This window comes from Tachysurus vachellii, chromosome 10, assembly GCF_030014155.1.
Source record: "Tachysurus vachellii isolate PV-2020 chromosome 10, HZAU_Pvac_v1, whole genome shotgun sequence".
NCBI classification, from domain to species: Eukaryota; Metazoa; Chordata; class Actinopteri; order Siluriformes; family Bagridae; genus Tachysurus; species Tachysurus vachellii.
Window position 1 is genome coordinate 7,386,584 of NC_083469.1, and position 23,995 is coordinate 7,410,578.

The 23,995-nt window shown below is 37.5% G+C and overlaps 2 protein-coding genes across 8 annotated transcripts in view; both read right to left on the reverse strand.

Annotated features, from left to right (window-relative positions):
* Nucleotides 1-2,987: 2,987 nt before the first annotated feature.
* On the reverse strand, nucleotides 2,988-7,426 carry LOC132852234 (solute carrier family 2, facilitated glucose transporter member 1). The gene is made up of 10 exons (XM_060879314.1): nucleotides 7,412-7,426; nucleotides 7,218-7,316; nucleotides 6,311-6,471; nucleotides 5,970-6,210; nucleotides 5,682-5,844; nucleotides 5,399-5,583; nucleotides 4,612-4,716; nucleotides 4,289-4,390; nucleotides 3,987-4,190; nucleotides 2,988-3,167 (listed from the first exon to the last, which is right to left on the reverse strand). The coding sequence occupies exons 1-10, from the start codon at nucleotides 7,424-7,426 to the stop codon at nucleotides 2,988-2,990; spliced, it is 1,455 nt and encodes a 484-aa protein (XP_060735297.1).
* A 12,021-nt stretch (nucleotides 7,427-19,447) lies between these two features.
* Nucleotides 19,448-23,995, reverse strand: part of smoc1 (SPARC related modular calcium binding 1) — a 48,198-nt gene continuing 43,650 nt past the window's right edge. For 5 of the 7 annotated variants that reach the window (XM_060879112.1, XM_060879113.1, XM_060879117.1 and 2 more), the window contains one exon: nucleotides 19,448-21,513. In XM_060879112.1, coding sequence (XP_060735095.1) covers nucleotides 21,474-21,513 — 40 coding nt within the window. In that variant the 3' untranslated portion in view covers nucleotides 19,448-21,473. The remainder of the gene's footprint in view (nucleotides 21,514-23,995) is intronic. The other 2 variants (XM_060879114.1, XM_060879115.1) reach the window with 1 other exon arrangement.

Sequence of the window (23,995 nt, forward strand, 5' to 3'; positions counted from 1 at the left end):
ATGTTCTGAAGGAACTATTCTATCACTCCACAGGCTGAACTCTGAATGATACATCCTGCTCAGTTTAGATTAAATCATCACTTTTTCTCTGTTCCATAGAAAGGCTTTAAAAAGTTAAGCGATATGATGTCCTTTAGGTAAGACAAGACAAGAGTAAATAAGATTTTTCTGATCCAGAAGACATTTTTTGAATAACTATCTTTTATAAATGGTTTTCATTATTCCACCAAATCAGACTGTTAAGTAATGCTGCTATATTTTACAGACCCATTTAATTGTGCTGTGAAAAGTTAGTGGCTTCTTTCTGGGGTTAAATTTTTCCACAGAAGCGCTTTTTGTGTTTTTGGATGTACTTTCTTCAATGGAATACAACTGACAGTGACAAGGAAATGATGACACTTGATAAATTTACAGTGTTGTTCCCTCAAGTCTGAGGTCATTACTGAACATCAGATCATTTCTCTTGGAAATATTAGTACACCTTGAGTGCTTTCCAGTTAGTCTTCAATGTTAATCTAGAGTAATGGTTCGTGGAAGAAGACACAGCCTTTATTTTGTCACATATACATTAAAGCACATAAAATTCCAAAAAAAGGATCCCATACACACTTGTAATGGAGTTTTCTGATGAACTCAGTCTGGAAGATGCCTCTACCACCACATGGCCAGAATTGATGGGCTGAGGTGAAGCTTCTTCCCCAAGCATCCAGAACCCTGAACTTATGACCATCACTTGTTGATTGTACTGTACATGTGCCAGAAGACACACCTGACACACCTGGACTACAAGTCGGAAGGTAGTCAGATTCCCAGGTTTACCAAGCTGCCACCACTGGGCTCCTGAGTAAGGCTCTTAAACCTCAATTGCTCAGTTATGTAAAATGTAAGTCTGGTTAATAGCATCTTATACACCATAAATGTAATGTTAATGTAACATACAACATAGTAAATACAAACAAATACTCATACACACACATACACCTCTATAGTCTATTTTCTGTTCTTTCTATGCACAATCTGTGGAGTTGCTGCATCTCTTTAGTGCATCTTTGTTGTTGTTTTTTTTACAATTGTGCATTTGACAAATAAACTTTTAAATATTTAAACTTGATCTTCTGCACAGTTTGTGTGTCTATTCTGTAAGGTTAGCATCTTCGTGAGAGACCTTAACTGGTGTAACTTGGCTGAAGTACCTGGCTCCATATTGACCATGCTGTTTTTAATTAAGACAGTGTGCATGTGGGAAGATAAACTGTTAGAACGAGCTGTCGAAGCGTAAGGTCACTCCTCTGTCTCTGGACTTCTTTTCTTTGTTTCCTTGAAACTAATTGTGAAAGGGAAAATGCTGTTATATAATGCAGCTGTGGTATGTAATCAAGTGGACAACATGTAAAAGTTGGAAATGTAATTCTGAAATGCTTTACTAGTTCTTAAAATCCCAGTAGACTAGTTTCTTTAGTGTTTAAAGAGTTTACAAATAGGTCAGCTAAAGCCACTACAAACAGGGATTATACAGTAATACTAAAGAAAATTGTTGTTGGTTAATCTATATAGTATTTTCTTTCTGTGCCTCATATTATGGAATGAACTTCCTGAACTTCCTGAACTACGTTTTGGATTTAAGAGACTTAAATTAAAATATTGGAGTATTCTCAAAAATGTAGAATATAGCTATTAAATTATGGGAAAATAGTAATACTAACATGTTTTGTTCTATATTATAGCACGTTCACATAATGATCACATGAAGATGGATTATAGCTAAAGCAATGGCCGCAAGGTTGTAGTGAAATACTTGCCAAATCTTTTTATATGTACATGTCTGGTATAGATTTTACTGTTTTATGTGTTACTTTTATATGTTGTGTAGCCACATTTCTGGATCATATTTGTTGTTTTCTCAAACATCAAACTGCCGTAGATAGCAGCTGAAAATGAGCTATTTTGCTAAATTGACATCATAAATGTTTTTGATGATTAATAAGAAAGAAAGAAAGAAAGAAAGAAAGAAAAGGGCTTAGATCCAATAGCCCTCTATGCTTGTACTGTCTAACAAATAACAAATGAAAATCTCATCACCTTTCATAAAATCCTAATCAATCTTGTCTTTTACTGGTCGAATGAGATATTGGGTTATTCTATTCTTGCATCCCAAAGCACAATAAAAATCCAATGTGGGTCACGTTTTAAACATTTTAAAAAGTAGTTCTGTTTACTGCATTTATCAATGCCAAAATCTGACTCTGAGGTAAAAAGAAACTCTCCTACCTCTTGCTCTCATATGGAATTATTGTTATCTTCTTGTCGAATCACAGCTCTGTTCTGTTTCTACAAGGTACTATGGTTTATTCATTTATGAAAGCAAGACACATGTCAGATTTCATAAACAACTATTAGTAAGGTTGTTCAAAGGTCTCGAATTAATGAATGCATAGAAATGTGTATCAGACTAGTAAGTAAATGCAGATGGATGAATGTGTCTTAAGTGCTAAAGGATATTTTTAAATTGGTGTTAGGTCTTTGTTAATTGATGCAAATCTTAAACTGCACTGAATACAATAATATGTAGTAAGAATAAAATATGAATGATCAATCATTGACTAAACATTGCCTAGCTGGACTGATTCCATTACTATAACCATTGCATGTGTCTGGTAAAGGAGGTGAAGTCGAGTGCAAGTGCAGATATTTATTTCTACAGTGTAAAAAAAGAACAAACAAACAGGGAAGCAGGGACCAAAGTAGGAAAATGTATATACCAGGAAAAATAGCATCTACAGAAGCTAGAAAAAGGAAACATAGGACCTTAAAGACGGGTACTAACAACCCACCACAGAACAGGTGATCTTAACCAGAACCAGCAACAAAAGAAGCAGTACAAATGATGGCCAAGGATGCCCTCTGTTGGTCTGGGGAGAAATGAACAGCCTGTCCTTTGTGGCATTACAGCCTGAGCCAGAGAAATCATTGTTGTAGAGACTTCTGGTTCATGTGAAAGTATTGAAGCTTGTTTTGTTATACAGTGGAATGCTCGCTGCCCCGTGAAACTCTGCAGCAATGTCATCTGAAGTTCGGCCCTTTGTTTCTGGGAGGCGAAGCATTGTGTAAGTAAATGCTATCAGAGCCGTGGACATGAAGAGGAGGTAGACGTAAGGTCCACACAGGTGCTAGAAATGTAGAATGGATAATATTAACAGTGACCACTGAACTCATGACCTTCTGATCAGCCATTAATTAGCCTTTAATATTTTGTTAATCAAGACTGCTGATCACTGGTGAAATGCAACAGATTATTAAACCAATTTAACCAGTCCTGCACCCATGCTCATACTTTATAGAGTATAAAGAGAGCACTCTATATATAAAGGCAGATGTTTGATGAAGAAGATGTGTTTGAGGCTTTAGGAGGTAAAACCAGTGGATAGACGACTGGATAATGATTGTGGACAACCCATTACATTCATTCCAAAGTTTGAAGAGTGTAGATTTTCCTTACATATTTAATTCATAGTTCCTGTATGTTTCATTCATCACTGTTGTAGTATCTAACAACAGGAATGGAGAAATCATTCATTCTGGCTTATACAGTATCATATGATATACAGCTGATTGCATCTCTTACCAGAGACAATGAAAAAAATCCAGCAATGAAGGGTGACAAATATAAATCATTTAAGGCTTAGGATTCTAGTAGCTTTGTTATTAATAAATAGTTGCACATCTTGAGGAGTTGCAAGTAAAAGTATGCATCATGTTCTGCCATCAATTACTGCATTCTCAAATGTCAAATATCAACTACATTTATCTCCACCAGCCTCTGAAATGCTTTACACAGATCATGATGGAAAAAAGTTTTGTTTCTCTTTGCCCAATATGTTGAACTTCTACTAACATGAGAAGTTACTCCCTGGTCTTTTCTTCTATTTATATTCTAAGTAACTGATCTTAACTGAACTTCTTTAGTTGTAAAGGATAGAACGACATACCAATAATGGTGGGAAAAGGAGGGCTATCAGGAATTTTCCCCCCCAGTTGAGCATGCTGGTGAACGCCAAGGCGATTGGTCGGGCTGGCTGGTCAAAGAGCTCAGCGCCAATGAACCAAGAAATGGGCCCTGGACCAAGCTCATACGCTGAAATCAGGAGAAACACCACAAGCACCTGAAAACCACGAATGTCTGGGACTATATCCTGAGGAGATATAAACAGAGTGATATTCACCAAAAATACATTCACCAAAAAGAACTGATTTAGTTATTTTTGTTGTCATACATGTGCATTGACCTCACCAGCAAGGAGTCAGTGATGGTCATAAGTAAATTACAAAAAGCTACCAATAGGAAGCCAGTAAGAAGCAGCTTTCTGCGCCCTGCCTTCTCCACCAGGAGCAGCTTTGAAGAAAAAAACAAATAAAAGCAAATGCCAAATCATGAATAAAGGCAAAGTATATATATATATATATAAAAAAAAATTCAACAGTTTTGGAATGGTGATGTTAATATAGAATAGACAGAATGTCATCAAAAAAAAAGTGGTTGCATTTACGAGCATCACAATTTGTGCCCCCAAATCACACACAGCTCTGAATATGCCGGAATGTTCTAACACTCACAGACACGATGGTGAATGCCACGTTGATTGCTCCCACTCCAAGTGTCAGATATTTTGCTTCTTCAAATTTGGCCTTGGTAAATATTTTTGTTGAATAATTTATGATCTGAAAATGAAATAACAGACAATGTGGTGTTTTATCCAGGGAACTAGAAGGACTTAAAAGATTTTACCTAAAATAAGGCTCCTAATGATGCGTGAGTTGCATTGAATGATGGCTAGTGGTAGGAACAGCGACAGTGTCCAGCATAAACAGAAGAAATTAGTGATGTAGGAGACATGAAGAGTGGCTGTGGTGTTGTGGGGTTCTAACTGGGATGGAAAATCTTTTCTTATGAAACCACATTTCTGGACTTTTAGGTCCTTTTTTGACAAAAACAGGGCTGCACTCAATCTGTTTTTAAAAATATATGATATTTTAATTATTTCATTATTATGATTAATTAATTATCATAAAAAAGTAATTACAGATGGTTAGCAAGGTCTGCTTCTTCCATATTTTCTGAATGGAAAAATGTCACAAAAACATGGAATGGCATGACAACAATTGATCTGAAAAGACTATGACAATGACAAAGTAAATCTTGTTAATTTTTTTTATATACACACTATTCTCATTAGTGATAATGAAAAATCATCTGTGAAACTAAACACACTAATACTTTCTATCAAGATTCAAGGTTTTTTGCACTCCACTCCACAGGCATGTCATTACCTAAAACAGCACAAAGTCAGAGAAGATGATAAGCTTGAATAATGTTGCTTGGTTTTGCTATATGAACACTAACCGCATTAAATCCAGATAACTGGCTGCCCAGGTTTATGATTAGAACAAGTATTATGGGCTGTCTATAGCAGCTTTTGAGGAAGAAATCCCGGATAGTTATTCTCACTTCACTGTGAGATGCTTCCTCTCTCATCTCATCCATTTCCTTTGTCACCATGTCAGAGTTTCCCCTTAACCTTCTTAAAGCTGAAGATAAAATAAAAATGAAATTGCAGACAGGATATAGCAAGTGATAACTGCTAATACATTCTGAGTATGAAGCTGTAAACGTCTTTCACACCCACCAGATTCTGCTTCTTGCTCTTTGCCACAGTTGATGAAGAAATAACGTGGGCTCTCGGGGCAAAAAGGTAAGATTATATACTGAAGGACAGCTGGAATAAGGGACAGAGACAGCATTAACGCCCAGTATTTTCGTGTGCCCAGGACTGTTTCTAAGCCCACCACCTGTAACATCCACCACAAACAACTGAATTAGTCTAGTTTAGTCTTCCACTGATGAGAACCAGATCATAATTAGAGAGCTTTTAAAGGATGAACAAAAGATGAAGAGAATGTGTGTGGTCTCTCACCATGCCCAGGAAAATGCCAGAGGCAAAAGAAACCTGGTTGAGAGTTGAGAAGGCACCGCGGAGGTTAATTGGGGACACACCCTGGATATACAGTGGGTTCAGGCTCATCATCAGACCACAGAACAGGCCAAAAATGAAACGGCCCACTATAAGAAGTTCAAAAGATTTTGCTGCTTTGCTTAAAAACATCAGACAGGCACCCGCTATAGAGAAAGTGTTTGCTATGAGAATGGCATTTCTCCTATAGGAAAAAGGTGTAAAAGTAAAATTAGTACCCATAAGTATTCAACAAGGATTTTTTTATAGCAAAACAAGCAAAAATGACTAAAGCCATTTCTCACCGCCCAAAGGAATCAGCCAGGCCTTTAACACCCAATGACCCCAACAGGGCTCCAAAGTCCTTGATGCTGACTGACAGAGCCCACAGAAATGTCAAACTGTGGTCTGGCATGGACTGATTGTGTCTTGATTTCCATGTCATATTGAAGAAGTCTTCAATGGTCTGAGTAAATAAAGTATAACAAGCACTTCTGAGACTGGTTTCTTTTTAATTATGTCTCAGCTTGCTCATAAGGGAGCTAGGGACTTCTGTAAAGCTGCTTTGAGTATATTTATTGTTAAAGGCAGAATACAATTAAAATGTACTTGAATTTAGTGCATTGTTGGTTAAAGGTGTTTTTATTGTTGGTTGCCTAGCATTTAATTATTTGATTTAATTTCATTTTTTTGTGAGCAGCAGCTTACAGGAGTATTTTATATTCCCTAAAATCTCTTAAAGTTTCTTTAAACCACATGCTGATGTGATGAGGACCCTTAAATGGTCCTTAAATATTTCTAAAACAATGGTCATTACTAACAAGTGTTCTATTGTGTACACCAATAAGAAGGTTGTCATAACTTCTCCTTTTAAAGTGTATTGAGATTGTGATGTCAGCTACAGTTTGCATGCCACATTCACAGAATTTGTGAACATACTTTAAGACTGCATTTCATCTACTTGAAAGACATGACTAAGACCTGGAAGGTCATCCTGGTAGCATTGGAATGAAATTTCACCTGGAGAACGCTGCTGAGTATCCACATACCGAGCCGATAAATCAACACAGTCCAGACATAGTAGCTACCTGTCTGTAAACATAAAGCTTTCCAAGACCATTGCTCACTGAATAGAAAGATCTCACGACTTTACTAAAATTTACTCTTTGAGATGTGCATGTTTGTGCCATGCTTCCAGAGTCATGTACTCACTCTGGCTGGGGAGTTGACATTGCCAGTGTGGTATCCGATCTGCAGTGAGCCAAACACTGCCGCCACCACAGAAGTTAGCAGGGTGGCAGTCAGCTGACTCTGGCCACAAAACCAAACATAAGTGTCATGGTTAAACAATTCTGTAAGCCTTGTGTAAACACACATTGACTAATGTTCATAAGGCAAACACTAACCTCTCCGAAGGCCATCAGCTTGTCAGATGAATGTCAATGTCACGTCTTTAGGAAAAGGGGGTTAAATTATGTAATTACTTAGAGCTTATATTTCCACTTAGTTCTTAAAGTTTCATAGCTGAAAACATATTCCATATGACATCTTTAGAGCAGGGCGTCAAACACATTTTCCATAATGGGCCACATTATGTTTATTACAATGTGGCCCAGAGCAAAAAAAAAAAAGAAATTGAATAAAAAAAAATCTCTTAAAAGTTTTCAGCATTTATCTGAAAGATACAATATAAATGCACAAACATATTCAACATACACTGTATAGTAATATTCATTAGAATCACTGATTATAATACAGTATAAATGATATGTATTATAATAACTGATTATAATACATGTAATTTATACTGTAAGATATTGGCATGATATTAAATTAGAGAAAGTCAATATAGGTTGCAACGTGATTTCTTACTCAAACCTTTGAAACATTAGAGAAATAAAAATGTGTAGCTTTGAAAAATAAACACAATTTGTCAGGAGCTTTGGTCAGAGTTTATGCCTCTAGGATGATAACTTTTTTCAAAATCAAATATTAAAAAAGGTTATAATTCAATTGCAGCCAACCTGATCATTTTATTTTAGAACATGGATCCCAAGTTAATTTGTTGAGCCGCATTAAACCTGCTCCTGGATGCTCCTTTGCTCTAGAGTGTCCACCATGTACTGTATCAGTAGTAACGAGGACATAGTCAGTAAACAAACATAGGAACTATGTTTATACCTTGTGGAAATTCACTAGTACAGGACTTTGACAGGCATTATGTAATTGAATTACAAACTGAATTATATCATATGAATGCTGTGATGATATGTTGCTAGGCATTAATTAGAATATTTATGACAGACCATCCAATCACATCTACATTCATGACAGCAAGACACCAATATAGTGAGTCCCTTACCTGTTTATAGGGTTGAGGAATGATTACATCTGCTTAAGATCCAACATCAACTCTTTCTTGGCACCTCATGCATGTGTGTATAGACTTCTTCCGGAGATTAACACTTGTTCACACACACCGATGGTTCCAGGTCGTTTGTTTTACAAACCCACCCCTATGTGCCCACTTGCCTCAGTACCATCTCAATGATATCTCTCCGGTAAGCTTTTAGACACTTGTTCATACCCAAGTTCCCATGTGATCACTGACGAAGTCACACCAGAGTGATGAATTTTGAGTTGGGACTGAAAGAATGGCTGTGAAAGGCATCCCAGGTCTACACAAAATTCTTGCTCTCTCACTCTATCATCATCCTGGCCTAATTCTGTTATTTTTTTAAAATGTGATTATAAAGCTCTGAACACTTACTAAAAGGGCTAGATTAAATAAGAATTTCTCATACAATAACTCAACAGTGTAGTTTGTTCTAAAATTTAATTCTATTGCAACTTTTGTAGTTAATGATTTTGTAGACTGGTTGAAAGTGTGTATATGTAGGATTGCTCCGAGCCATTGAGGCATGGACTTCACAAGACCTTTCAAGGTGTGCTGTGGTTTCTGGCTTGGATCAGACTTCTTTGTCCAGCAGATCTGCTAGACGCTCGATCCAATCGAGAATTGGGGAGGCATCATGGAGGCATCATGAAGTCAAAGTCAACACCTTGAACTCTTTGTCATATTCGTCAAACCTTCCTAAAACAATCTTTGTAGCATACCAGGGAGCATTATCCTGTTGTAAGAGGTCACTGTATTAGAGAATATGACTGACTTGAATGGTGTACTTAGTCTGCAACTATGTTTAGGTAGGAGATACATGTCAAAAACGTCTACTTGAATGTCAGGTCACAAGTTTCCCAGCAGAACATTGTCCAGAGCATTACAATGCCACCCAGTTTGCCTTTTTTCCATAGTGCCATCTTTTCCCCAGTTACGCAACACACACATATAGCCATGTGGTTCATGAGACCAGGTCAGCTTCTTCTATTGCTTCATTTGTGATGACTGCTACCCCTCGACACATCTCCAATCATCACCTGGTATCCTTCACCATCACTCTCCCTATCCTACCCAAAACTAACTCTCACCCCCTCTCTCTTACCCGCCACAACCTCCAATCTGTCTCCTCTTCTTCTGTACCTTCTGGCAATCTTTCTTCTTTTCTTGATCCTGAGTCATTTTCCTCACTACCCATGAACTCAGCCACAGACACTTTCCTCTCCTTTCTTTACTCAACCATGGATTTTCTCTGCCCTCTGTCCACTAAACCCAAGAAAACTTCTTGTTCTGCTCTTTGGCTTTTAGATGTGTTGCACAACAATCAAAGAGAGAAAGTGGAAGAAATCACCAGTTGATGCAGATCTTGACTCTTACCGTACACTCCTGGCCAGGTTCTCCTCAGATGTGACTTCTGCCAAGACTTCCTTCTACAAGACCCTCGAAAGCTCCACAACATCATCTCTTTCCTACTCAACCCCCTGGCTCCACCTGCCTCATCCTCCCTGACTGCAGAAGACTTTGCTTCTTACTACCATGAAAAGATTGAGGAAATCTTCAGGACCTTCACTTCTGCCCCAACTACACGTACATCTCACAGTCTGGATTCCCCTACTCCTTTGTGTCACATTTCTCAACTGGTGCAGCACAAGAGATTTTACAACTGATACCACCTGCCCATTGGATCCACTTCCTTCCACTAGGCTCAAGATCATCTCGCAAGACCTTCTGCCCTTCGTTACCACTATCGTCAATGGATTCATAGCATCTGGTCAGGTACCAGCTACCTTCAAGAGAGCAAGGGTTATTCCCATCCTAAGAAACCTGCTCTGGGTCCATCAGATATCAGTAACTACAGACCGGTATCAGTTCTCTTGTTTCTTTCAAAAATTCTTGAACTCATTGTATATAATCAACTGTCTGTCTATCTCTCACAAAACGACCTCCAAGATCCCAACAAGTCTGGCTTTAAAGCAGCTCATTCGCCAGAGACAGCCCTTTTTTAGATGTCTCTACATGCTGCTAGATCAGTCAAGCTGTCATCCGTCTTCATTCTCCTCAATATTTCAGCAGCGTTTGATATGGTCAACCACAAGATTCTCTTGTTCACCCTCAGGAGATTGGGATTTGGGATGATCTTGCAATATCCATGCATAATGATCTGATCTCCCCTTCAGTCACAGCTCACAACCTTGGGGTAACCATGGACAATCAACTGTCCTTTTCCTCTCATGTTGCTAATGTGACACGCTCATGTTTGTTCTTTCTCTACAACATTAGAAGGATTTGGCCATTTTTGTACACACGGGCTGCTCAGGTACTTGTTCAGACTCTTGTCATCGCAGAACTGGATTACTGCAAGGCACTGCTGGCAGGTTTACCTATGAACGCAATTTGTCCTCTGCAAATGATCCAAAATGCAGCTGCACCACTTGTTTTCAACCTGCCTAAGTTCTCGCATACCACCGTGATCCCTCTACTGGCTTCTGGTAGCTACACGCATCAAATTGGTGGTGGAATGAACATCCCCTAGGGTTCCAGACAGCTGAAACAATGGCTATTTTCAAACTATGGTTGAAACAACTTATTCATGAAACACTTCAACTAGCACTTTCTTACCAGTGTGTTGTATGTGTGTATTTAAAAAAAATAAAAATAAAAAATAAATAAAAACTTTGAACAGTGATTTAGGCTCATTGTATCTTAAGTATGTAACCTAGTGAACCAGAGTCAATGCATCCAATAATAGAGACTTAAGCACTCTTGTACATTGCTCTGGATAAGGGCATCTGCCAAATGTAAATAATGACCATGTGCCCATTGACGATGCTTTGAGCAGTGGATAGGGGTCAGCATGGGCACTCTGACCAGTCATACACAGCAAGCTGCAATGAGATGCCTTCAATACCCACACACATCATCTAGCCCTGGGCTCCAATTACCCTGTCATTGGTTTACCAGTTGTTCTTCCTTGGACCACTTTTGGTAGGTTCTAATCATTACATACCAGGTTCAACATACCAGACCTGTCATTCTGAAGATGGTCTGACCCAGTTGTCTAGTGGCTGGCAGTTTAAGTCTCTCAGATACTGTACATCCACTTGCTTATTAGTCTTGCTTCCAGCACATCAACTTCAATCAATCGAGAACTGACTGTTCACTTGCTGCCTAATATATCCTGATCATTGATAAGTGGCAGTGCATCAAGATAATCAATCAAATTATTCATAATTCTGGAACTGTATTTGCAGATGTTCCAAAACAATAAACATAGTATATATGAATAAATAGTATGATCATGCTTTAATAAAAGAACTCTTGGCAAATAGCTGTGACAAAACTCTTCTGGATGTTGTTATTGGCAAATAATCCATTCTGAAGGGGATTATTTGCCAATAAAAACATCCAAAAGAGTTTTGTTCCTGGAGGTTTTATTCCTTACTTATTCCCTGATATTATATAATATCTTGGTCTATCAAACATCCTGCTTGTTGTGTTGTTTTCCCACAATTATTTATACAACGAGTCAAAAATAAACAAAAACTGTCAAAGTGTTAAATGACTAAAACGTTCATTCATTCTCTACTGCTTATCCGAACTACTCGGGTCACGGGTCATCTCAGTCGTCATCGGGCATCAAGGCAGGATACACCCTGGACGGAGTGCCAACCCATCGCAGGGCACACACACACACTCTCATTCACTCACGCAATCACACACTATGGACAATTTTCCAGAGATGCCAATCAACCTACCATGCATGTCTTTGGACCGGAGAGGAAACCGGAGTACCCGGAGGAAACCCCCGAGGCACGGAGAGAACATGCAAACTCCACACACACAAGGCAGAGGCAGGAATTGATCCCCCAACCCTGGAGGTGTGAGGCGGACGTGCTAACCACTAAGCCACCATTAGTTAACATTTATGGCATTTAGCAGACACCCTTATCAAGAGCAACATACATTTATATCATTTATACAATGATTGAGGGCCTTGCTTAGGAGTGGCAGCCTAGTTGGCCTAGGATACAAACACACAACCTTTTAGTTTGTGAGTTTGTATTTTAGTTTCTAGTTCCTCAACCTACCATCCTTACTCCCTTCTACCACCTTAACCAATGAGCCACCACTTCCAGTGAACATTTGAAGACTTAGGCAGGAAGAAATTAGTGTTAAGTCTGTAATGAACTCTGAAATGACCTATTAGTTCCTCAGGAGCTCTTGGTTGCACAATTCCACTTGACTGTAAACTGTGGTAGCAATGACATTATTTACATTTATATTATTTACTGTCCAGTGTCACCCAAATGATGATGAGGTTTTCTTCTGAGTCTGGTTAATCTCAAGGTTTCTTCCTCATATCATCTCAGGGAGTTTTTCTTTCCACTTTCCACTAGAGAGGCTTGCTCTATAGTAACAGATCTTAGAGCTAAAAAATTGTTTTAATGTTAAACTTTACAATTTTTAATTCTCTTTCTTTACTTCTGTAATTCTGCTTTGAGACAATGTCAGTTGTTAAAAGCGCTATACAAATAAATTGAATTGAATTGAATAATAGATATATACTGTAAGGTGACATCAGTTCTCTGCTATACTGTGAGTTTAAAGGTCTAAAGGTCTAAATAATGTTAGACTTACCTATATATAGTTCTAAACCAAGGGATGGTCAGTGACATGATATAAACTCTACAGATACACACGTATAAACAACCTAATGTAATCCAGAAACAAAAAGTCTGTGTCTAAGGTTATTGTTAAATGGGAAAAAAAGATGTTTTCAGTGACAGATTAAAGACATGACCACAATGTGTACTGAGTCAGACCATCATCTTGTCCTTGAGACTGCAATAGTAAGCAAAAGTTTCGGGAGTGCCTACACTGGGCCAATTCTTTTTTTTTTAACTATATATGAGGATTTTCAATTGCACTTACTCACAGAACAAAAGGTTCTCATGCAAGGCCTGTATAAAAGGGGAGATGAAATGTGCATGGGTAATGAATCTGGGTGAGGAGGCATTCCTACGCAGAGACCACATCACAAGTGGGCAGAAAACCCACAGCCGTAAAAGCTGAGTGAAATACTATAAAACTGAAGTGCCCTGAACGTGCCCTTAGAGTTCCAGGTAATCCCTCCTGCATCCCCCGCAAATGATTAATCACATGCAATCTCTCTCAGAGTGCCAAGACCTCACCTACAACAACATTAGGACATCATTTATTTTGAATGTCTATGGTTTACATTTCAAACAATTTCAGCAATATTTTCTTTATGGAAGGAATCCATTTTTTTTCTCTTTTAAACGGCGTTACTTCCATTTGACTGCCACCAGGGGGCTCCCTTTTATACCTAACATATTTAGAGGATTTTCTCTAAGAACCTTAATGAATTAGGTGGAAAAAAACGGTTTTGTACTTTCGTTTTTAATAAAAATTTCCCATTAGTTATGTAAACACACACACACACACACACACACACACACACACACACACACATATAGATGGTATTTATTACCTTCATATGATATCAATAAGACCATGATTTTAATAACATTTACTGGTAACATTAAAACTGTAAATGGACTGTTTATGAAAATGTCTTTAAAGGCTGTTGTGTATCTGCAATAAAAGCACATTCAGACTAAGACTGAACTGATGTCTTGTTAAAAAAAAAAAAAAAAAAGTACAAGAGAGTCTGGCTTAAACCCAAACCGCAGTTTTAGCCCTGAAATAAGCGATAAGAAATGCAAGGAAAGAACCTTTTCCAGGCTTTTCTCACTGGCATTTCTGAAATTGAAACCTAATCAGAGCTAATCCAAAGTGTAAAAGAAAACAGATGGTGCAAGATGAAATTTTAAGAAGCATAAGATCTCACACTGTAAACATGCCTTGTTTTACCGTCTTGAGCTGTTTCGTGACTTTTCTGAATGATATAAGTGTGTATAACATGTATACTGTTCATCTCTCCCTGTAAAGACACATGTGTACCATACGTCAAATAAAAAAAAGAAGAAGAAGGACATGCAGTAGAAGAAAGACAAACACCTGCCCTGATTAGGCCATCTTTATTCTCAATTATTTCTGAGTTCCTGTGACATGACTCTTGAACCTAGGCATTGACCTTCTGACAGGTGACCTCTGGGCATGGAGAGCAGGTGTTGCTCCAGAGAACCAAGAAGGCGATCAGGCACAAATGGTTCACAGTGAATACCCCACGGACTGAAAACACTTCCCCCACACACACACACACACACACACACACACATCCTGACCCACTCAGACCCTCATTGTAACTATTAACTATGTGATCCTACAACTGACTGCCTTTAATAAGCTCTAATGGCCTTTGAAATATCAGGATCAGTGGGTGCACTGGAGAAAGCTGCTTATGTAACGTCTTTGTTTTATACACTTGAGAGAAGGCTAGAAAAAGGAAAGGACTTCTATTCTGCTAAAATATTTACTTTTCCACTAAAAACTGTATAAAAGCTCTTTATATCTGTATTATATCAACTCTTTAAATCTTCAAGCTCCGAATCTTTTCCGGTGGGCTAATTTATTATACAAATCTCTTCTCTTCTCTTCACTATATTCACACCTTTATTTCTACACACACACACACACACACACACACACACACACACACACACACACATCCTTAAGCAGCTGCATCATTATAAAACTTCTTTGAACTTCACAAATGCCACATGTGTTAGTGTAAGACAGATGTAGTGCAGCTGCTTGTAAGCTTGTTTTTTTTTATCTCTCCACCCACTCATCTCCTTTTGCCTGTCTAACACCCTCGAGCCCCCATTCTACACCACCAGCATCTTTACCTTGACATACAAACCAGCATCACAAAGCATTTAATGCTCTCAACTTCTTGAGCCTTAAATGTGTGACTAGTCCACATTTCTTTTTCAGTTTCATGTTAGGACCAGATAATAATAATGATTATACTACTACTACTACTACTACTACTACTACTACTACTACTAATAATAATAATAATAATAATAATAATAATAATAATAATAATAATATAAAAACCTTCTTAACCTGGGTGAATGGATCTAGATTTTTTTCTGTCCAGCTCTTTTACTGCTTTATCTGTAATCTTAACTGTATCCTCTATGTATATATTTGCTGTCTCGTCTAATTCTACACTGGAGTTAAAATGACTCTCATTAATATGTCATTGAATATTTCTCCTCCCACCTATCTCCTACATCACTAGCATCTTTACCGTCATATATACTCCACTATCACAAATCATTAATGCGCTCAACTACATCAGCCTTAAATGTTTGATGTCAGGACCAGATTTAAAAAAATGTTTTTTTTTTCAATTAACATACATTCTTAACCTCTTTTCTCTCTCTCTCTCTCTCTCTCTCTCTCTCTCTCTCTCTCTCTCTCTCTCTCTCTCTCTCTCTCTGTCTCTGTAGTTTTGTAGGAAATTATTTTTGTTGTTGTTAGTTGTGATGGTGGTGGTTGTTGGTGGTGGTTGGATATATTGTTAAACAAACATATTAAATCAACCAATCAACCAATAAATGATAAATGCTAAAAAAAAAAAAAAGTGTAATTCTCCTTAAATGAGCTAAAAATTGAGAAACACTTAACGACCCCCCCAAGGGAATCTTTTCTGTTCTAATTTATTACTTACATTGGGAAGAACTTTAGCCCTTACATTTATCCCCTATATACAGTAACATATATCCCGACTTCCATTCCTATGACTTTCTTTGCTCTCTGTAAATAAAAGTGCTTCTGGCTGACCTCTTCATTGAATTTCATAAGGTTCTATGAGGAAACTGGTTCACTACGATTCAGTTTTTTTTTTTTCAAGATTCACAAACGGTCTTCCTGCAACTTTGACAGTAATCTACGTGCCTTCATGCTGATAGCTTGATTAGCTGTGATTGCAGCCATGCTTACTGAGAGAAGCGATTTGAAACGGCTGGAGCCTGATGGCTGCTCAGCTGCAGTCTGGAAACACTTCAGGGGGGCACGCAGACCGAATCCTGCAGGTGGGGGTCGGGGAAAATGGAGGGCAGCTGTGAAAAGAGGTGTGGGCTTGACTAAAAACATCGTCTGAGGCTTTAGCCAAATGCTTAGTACATTACCACATGGCATTTCAAACCTAAGTTGGTCATTAAACCTGCCTTGACTTAATTAAACACATGTTCTGATTAGCAGATTAACTCTTGTGTTCAGTTTGAGACAACACATCTTATTTCTGGATATTTTTTGTTGTGGTAATATCTTGTGGGATTCATCTTCTAACAAGGATTTTAAATGACATTGTAATCCTGGAAAGTTTGCATCTTATTTGAACTCCTGCTTATACATTTAAATGAACACTAGATATCAAAAGGTTCCCCAACCCTACTGTACTGTAGAAAGCTCTTTATAGAAATATTGAATAAAGTTCAGGCTTATTGTGTTTTTAATTTGAATTACTATGAATCAGTTTGTAGTAAGATTTGCTTGACAATTCATATTCTTTTACTAGTCAATAAAAATCCAAAAAGGAGGTTGACTAGTTGCCATTTCATGGTTAAAGCAGAAACTTCCATTTTATTTGTATAGCGATTTAACAACAGACTCAATGCAGCTTTACAGAACACAAGGTATATAGTACAAAATGTTTATTTTATTGTACAAATATTAATATTTTACAAAAGTTCAAAATTAATTCTAGAATTGTATTTAAATGTGTTTGTCTTTATCCCCAATGAACAAGCCTGAGGTGACTGTGGTGAGGAAAAATTCCTTTAGATGGAAGAGGAAGAAACCTTGAGAGGAACCAGACTCAAAAGTTAACCTCATCCTCATTTGGGTGATACTGGAGGGTGTGATTATAAATTACAGAAACTGATTCGGGAAAGCACATTTATTACAACACTTAAACATTGAGGTTTCATGTTAGAATCAGAATAATAACAACAACAATAATAAATAATAATAATAATAATAATAATAATAATAATAATAATAATAATAATAATAATAAATATCAAATATTAATGCATTGTTAAGTCATACACATACTAGTTCTACTTTCAGTTATATATCTTTAAGTGTAATAAATGTACCTAAAAATAAATCTGTTTAGCATACTGCACTATATATGTATGTTTAGATCATCAAAGTCTTACAATGTTGTCTGCCTTGGTGGCTCAGTCTCTTATTACTTGTAGTATTGAGAAAGCACAGTGTGAAAGCTTATAACATGTCCTTATATATCAACGCAACATCCGGCTTCAGTAGCATTCTGGATCAGCTTCATTCATACTGATTTATAAAAAAAAAAAAAACTCAAACACTTCAAATTTCTAATAAACATTTATATTTCTGTAAAGCTGTTTTGAGGCAATGTCCATGGTTAAAACCACTATACAAATAAAATTGATTTGATTTTACCTCAGAGAAGTGAGGGACAACAACCTGTTATTTTATATTTCTATACTGTTTTATATAGCAAGCAAAGGGTTTTGGTCACTATATGAAGCATGTGATTTGAGGCACACGTTCATTTCACATTGTTCACATTTGTCACCATAATGTGGGTTTAACATTGCAAAAGCTTTGCTAAGCCTGTATCAGTGCAGGATTTCCTAACCCTAAGTAAAAAGTGGCACTAACCCCATGTGAACCCCATGTTCGAATTACTAAATTACAAATTAGTGTAAAATGTTTTTCTACACAGGTTTGTGTGCAAATCCCTGCAGTGTAATACAAAATGAACTGGAGAATTCATCTAATTTTAAAATATTTTTAGACTAACAAAGTACAAATAACCTGCTTTCTTCTTTCTTCATCATCTACCTCACTGTATTTTCTACCGTCTCTAGTTGATATCAACCAGTTTCTGGGCATTTAAGGGGTTAAAACGTGCATGTAAATATAAAATCAAAGGCACAGTCTAGGCATTGCTAAATAATGAACATAAAATTAGGCTTCTTTACATTATCTGACACTCATTCATTCATTCATTTTCTACCGCTTATCCGAACTATCTCAGGTCACGGGGAGCCTGTGCCTATCTCAGGTGTCATTGGGCATCAAGGCAGGATACACCCTGGACGGAGTGCCAACCCATCGCAGGGCACACACACACACTCTCATTCTCATTCACTCACGCAATCACACACTAGGGACAGTTTTCCAGAGATGCCAATCATGCATGTCTTTGGACCGGGGGAGGAAACCAGAGTACCCGGAAGAAACCCCCGAGGCACGGGGAGAACATGCAAACTCCACACACACAAGGTGGAGGCGGGAATCGAACCCCGACCCTGGAGGTGTGAGGCGAACGTGCTAACCACTAAGCCACCGTGCCCCCTTATCAGACACTAATTAAATAAAAGTCAAAACATCATTTAGACAACAGGATTAATAGTTAGAAATAAATTACTAATAGTTCTCAGCCTGAATTTCAGCTCGAATGCATGCGATAATGCTAATTTGTTCTGTGTACTGTGTTCATTCTGGTATTACTGCACACAATAGTCTGAACTTACAGTATTTACATACAGTATTGATACTGGTCGGTCGGCGCTGTTTTTTGTTTGCTGTCTTTTGTGTATTGTCTTTTTTTGTATTTTGTGTATTGTCTTGTAACCTTTTGTCTGCACTGTCTTTTGTCCTGCACTGTCTTGTCTGTCTTGTCCTGCACTGTTTGCACCAGGTTGCACAGTTGCACTTTATGTGGCTAGGACTAACTTACTAAGTCCTAGCCCTGTCTTTGTTTTATGTAGAACCTTGATCCTGGAGAAACGTCTCATTTCACTATGTACTGCAACAGCTATATATGGTTGAAATGACAATAAAAGCTTCTTGACTTGACTTGATTCATTGGCTGTTTTCTCATAAATGTCAGAAAAGTCTCTCAAACATTAAGCAACTGAGTGACGATGAATAACAAACATGTTCTTTTAAGGGCTAAAATAAACAGACAAGTGAGTGATTACTTTAGAAATGTGTATTTTCAAAAACATTTAACATTTAAATGGAATGAACAAACTTTCAAACAAACTCACGCTGAGGGCAAAACACTTTAATTACACAATTTACTCCAACGAGGTTTTAAATGCTGGTAAAAACTGTGTTTAGTAAGACTGCTGCATGACAGATGCTGAAAACTGAAAAAAGCAAAAAAGCACATATGATACATATTTACAACTTCACTGCTTCATTTTTTCCTTTCACAAGCCAAAAGCAATCACATCTAAGGACATCTCCATACACACACACACACAAACACACACACACACCTCCTTGTCTATCAGAATGATCACATCACATGATATTCCGGGATATTTTTTCTTCGTCGTCATCATCATCATCATCATCATCATCATCATCATCATCATCATCATCATCACTATCATTTCCTCTTTATTTAAAAGGTGTACATAAGGACTTTTTAACTCATCTATAAGCATCAGTTTATGCCTATAAGAATTTTAAGAATAATGTTACGATAGATACGTGGCACCTGTGACAAATGCATAATGTGACAGGATGTTTAAATGTTCCATGAATGAGAAAGACTGGTCAAATAACAAATCCTGACAGCGCAGGGTTTAGGTTTCTGCATCAAGAGCATCTGATGAAAAAATGTTGCATTTCCATTTTAAACAGCATTTAAATCCACAACATTATTGAAGCGCTATCATTAAACACAGAAAGGCAGAGTCTCTAATAATTTAGTAGATGGTTTACATCCTTGCAATGTGTGTTCACTTGAGTAAAAAGAAAACGTCTGATTTATAGTCTTGCTTTATATTCTCACGTGCTGCTAATATATTATGAATTTCTATAAATAAATTCATTATACAACGTGACCGTACTGCTGTGTGTGAAGGAAACTTTCAGCTTCTCAGGAAATGAAACCTTAGAGAAACTCGCTCGTGCTGCGTTCATTGTATGCCATGAGTAAGTCATGTTTATCACTGAGGAGACGTTTATTACAAAAGACAAAGTAACAGCATGAACGTGTATTTTTTTTTTTGTTTTGTTTTTTGTTTTATCAGTTTTGTCCACAAGCTGTTCTCTGAAAGATTTTTAAGCAAATTGTTACCTCTTATGTAAAACAAGTGTGTTTATTTTCTACAGTGTGTTAAAAATCCTGAAAATTTGTTCATATATTTTACGATGAATTGTTACAGAAAATGTTAGTCTAATTGTAAAAATGTGTTATGCAGTATTTACAAAGTTATTATGAAGGCAATCATTTTTTGGAAGAGAACACGTTATGTAGATATTATTATTAATGTTATTTTTTATATAATTATTATTCTGTTAAGGCTGTTTTTTTTAATGATTTGTTGATTGGATAATTGTATGAATAAGCAGTTACACCTAATAAAGTGGTTACTAACAACTAAAGTCTTTAAATGATGATCTTCATCTGCGATGTCCCATTATCTTTAGATACTATTCGGGTAAAGCTCACCAGGTCATATGATATATGATTAAACCTGCAGCTTATCTCAATTAACTTGTGTGTTATGCTTATGATTAATTACTCAGAAGCTGTAACCCATGTTGTTTTCTGTTCTTGATTCGTCCAAAAGCTGTACATATTAATGTAAAAATAAAAGAAGTGATCTTACAAAAAAAAAAAAAAAAAAAAACCTGGTTATGTGCATCTATGACAGCTATTTCAGAAAGACTACATGAAATATTTGTGATTAAAACCTGCTGTGGTTGGTGTATAATACTGACTAGACCTTGCGGTGAGTTTAGTATTCTTGAACACACATGATAATACACTTATAACGTGTCGTGTGGGTTTGAAGCAGGCAGTCAGCCACGTGTACGAGTGCCATTTTCTTATACAAGGTTTTGTCCACGTACATCAGACGTCATAAAGCCAGAAAATGTTTACAACAAAATCAGAGACAGAGCAAATGTCTACCGATGGGAGAAGAAAGTGCAAATATTTTGGCTCCAACTTTATCATTTAAGCTTGTTTTTTTTTTCTCTTCTTCTTCTTTAGGAACCTCTTCTTTTTTCCTCTCTTACTTTTCAAGTCCTCAGCCTGTCTTCTTTCTATTCTTGACTCATCTTCTGGAAGCTTCTGTCCTCACACTAGACGGCCTGCTGGGAAGAGACAGGATAAGAGATGGGAGTCAGCGGTGCGTTTACATCTTATAACAAGAGAGCAGCATTGATGAACCAGCCTTCGTCCATTCAAGACACACACACACACACACACACAGACACACACCAGAGCTTGTCAGGAACTGACAAATAGGGAGAGAGGGATATAACGAGAATGACTTCAGTCCCAGTTCTTCCACATATACAGGATACAATGACTGATGGCAACTCCCAAGGTGCACAGGATTCAAGAATAATGTATGACATGCATATTGTGTGTGTGTCTGTGTGTGTATGTGTGTCTGAACACGGGAGGATAGATAGTGTTCTCTCCCTTACGGAAGTCATGTGGGAAACAAATCTCTGTACTGTGATCACATCGTAATTCTTTCTTAGCCTTTACCTTCCTATGCTCATCCCTCCTTCTCTCTCACTCACTATTTCTCTGTCCTCTGTCCTGTCTGCTGACCCCTCGGAGCACTGTCATAGTTTATTCAGTGCTGACATCTGTACTGTGTCAGTCTACAAACAGAATATGTCATAATGTAAAAAGAAGATGTAAGAGAATAAGCAAGGAATTGTTTGAGACAGGATCTTAAGATACACATCAAATTAACTGATTTTTTTAGGCAACATAAAGAAATAGAGGAATAAAACATTTCGGGACATGCTGTTATAGGAAAATAATCAAATTTGGTGTGGTAGCAATAACTGAGCTTCATGTCAACCTGCAAATAACAGAAAGCACTGAATGTTTTATATCGTTTTGTCTGCATATCGTTAGCAGACAAAACACAGGCCACAATTCAGCCTCAAGCATTTCTACAAAATAAACGAATGGATATCATTGAAAGCATCACTATTTGTTAAGGTTGTTATAATGGTGTTTAGTACTGTATATACATAAAGGTATATGGTATATTACATTATTTATGGTATTATATTATTACTGGTGTTTATGGTTTGTTCATTTTAGCATATTGTATAAACACACAACATGTTTTTACATGTTTTTATTGTTAATAGATTTTTTTTTATTATTTAGTATTTTTGTTTGAGGAAAATAAGGGAATAATTCGTTTGCATTCGTTTTTCAAAACTAACAACAAAACAAACTCCTACATGAACTCGTAGGATTGATCGATTTCATGAAATGTTCATAGGAATGTTTGATTCTATAGAGAAGATTTAGGATAGGTGGCATAGGGGTTAAGGTGTTAGATTACCAGTCAGAAGATTGTGAGTTCAAATCCCACGTCTGTTGCTGCTGGGCCACTGAGCAAGGCCCTTAGCCCTCAGTTGTATAAAATGTAAGTTGTTCTGGATAACTGTGTCTGCCAGGTGCTGTAAATATACGTAATATTTCCTACAAACCTAAAATTGTGCAGATTGTTGCACATAAATTTCTAATTATTATAGTCATATTCACATTATTTTATGAAATAGTATGACATATGCCAAAATCAATCTAACATTACTAAAGGGATTGTGAGAGTCAGCAGCAGCAGCATGGGGTATGGGACTCCTTTTGGGCCCATTAATCACAGTAAAGCTGGAGAGTTGAGGAAATAGAGGGCTTGACTGGGGTAGGGAGCCCAGATTGCTTACAGGTGGTGTCTGAAGACAGGAGTGGGAGAGTTCCAGTCGAGCTTCACAGCCCATGGGGGAGGGAATGTGTGTAGTGGAGGGGTTTTTTGGCCCTGGAGAGCCGATCACATGGCTACATGTGTGAGTGTGTAGAAGAATGAAAGGTTAACAGTGGGTTTCTGAGAGGGGAGCGGGGTGACGCAGGTGTGCTCCAAGTCAAATACTGGCATGTTTGTGTTTTATTACACCCGCCAGATTTACTGCTTACACTATTTTAGCTGAAAAATAGACGCTTTGTATGTGTATCACAACAGACAGCACTATCAAGCATGACTATATATTTGCGCTCACAAGATAACTTGACTTTTATGTCTATTATTTAGTGTGATGGCCTTTAGGAGCTTTTTTGGAGAGAATTTGAGAGTTCTCGTTTGTCCGCTGTTTCTGAGGACCTGGTAAGGTCTGAGTGTCTGTGCACTCAGTCTTCTCTATAGCTCCAGTCCCTTATGGCAATTAAGAGGCTCCAGAGAAGCAGTCCACTTTGGCCTCTCCTCATTCAACAGGGGAAAATGGTGAAATGACTGCGCCATTAAGGACACAAAGCTGCTCCCTGGACACGATCATCTGATAAAGCGGAGAAACCAGATCCATTCTGCCTTCGAACAGCCTCACCTGAGTGCTGATCTGTGATCCGATCCATGCGCACTACGGCCCAGTGCAAAACGACTACACACAGTTGACTGAATCACTGACACTCGGGCTGACACTACGGGTCTGCTTTACCCAACACGGTCTCACACCAGCCAATGTGTATGAAAAGATAGAACTGTTAAGGTTAAAGAAGACAGGTTAAGCAGTAGAATAAGGTAGTGTAAATGTCTTGTAAAACATTTTA

Coding starts and splice junctions, on each gene's coding strand:
- LOC132852234 (XM_060879314.1), bottom strand. Junction 6,211..6,310: donor CTGGCTGATTCCTTTGGGCG/GTGAGAAATGGC, acceptor TTTTTCCTATAG/GAGAAATGCCATTCTCATAG. Junction 4,717..5,398: donor AGTTATCTGGATTTAATGCG/GTTAGTGTTCAT, acceptor TTTCATTTTCAG/ATCATAAATTATTCAACAAA.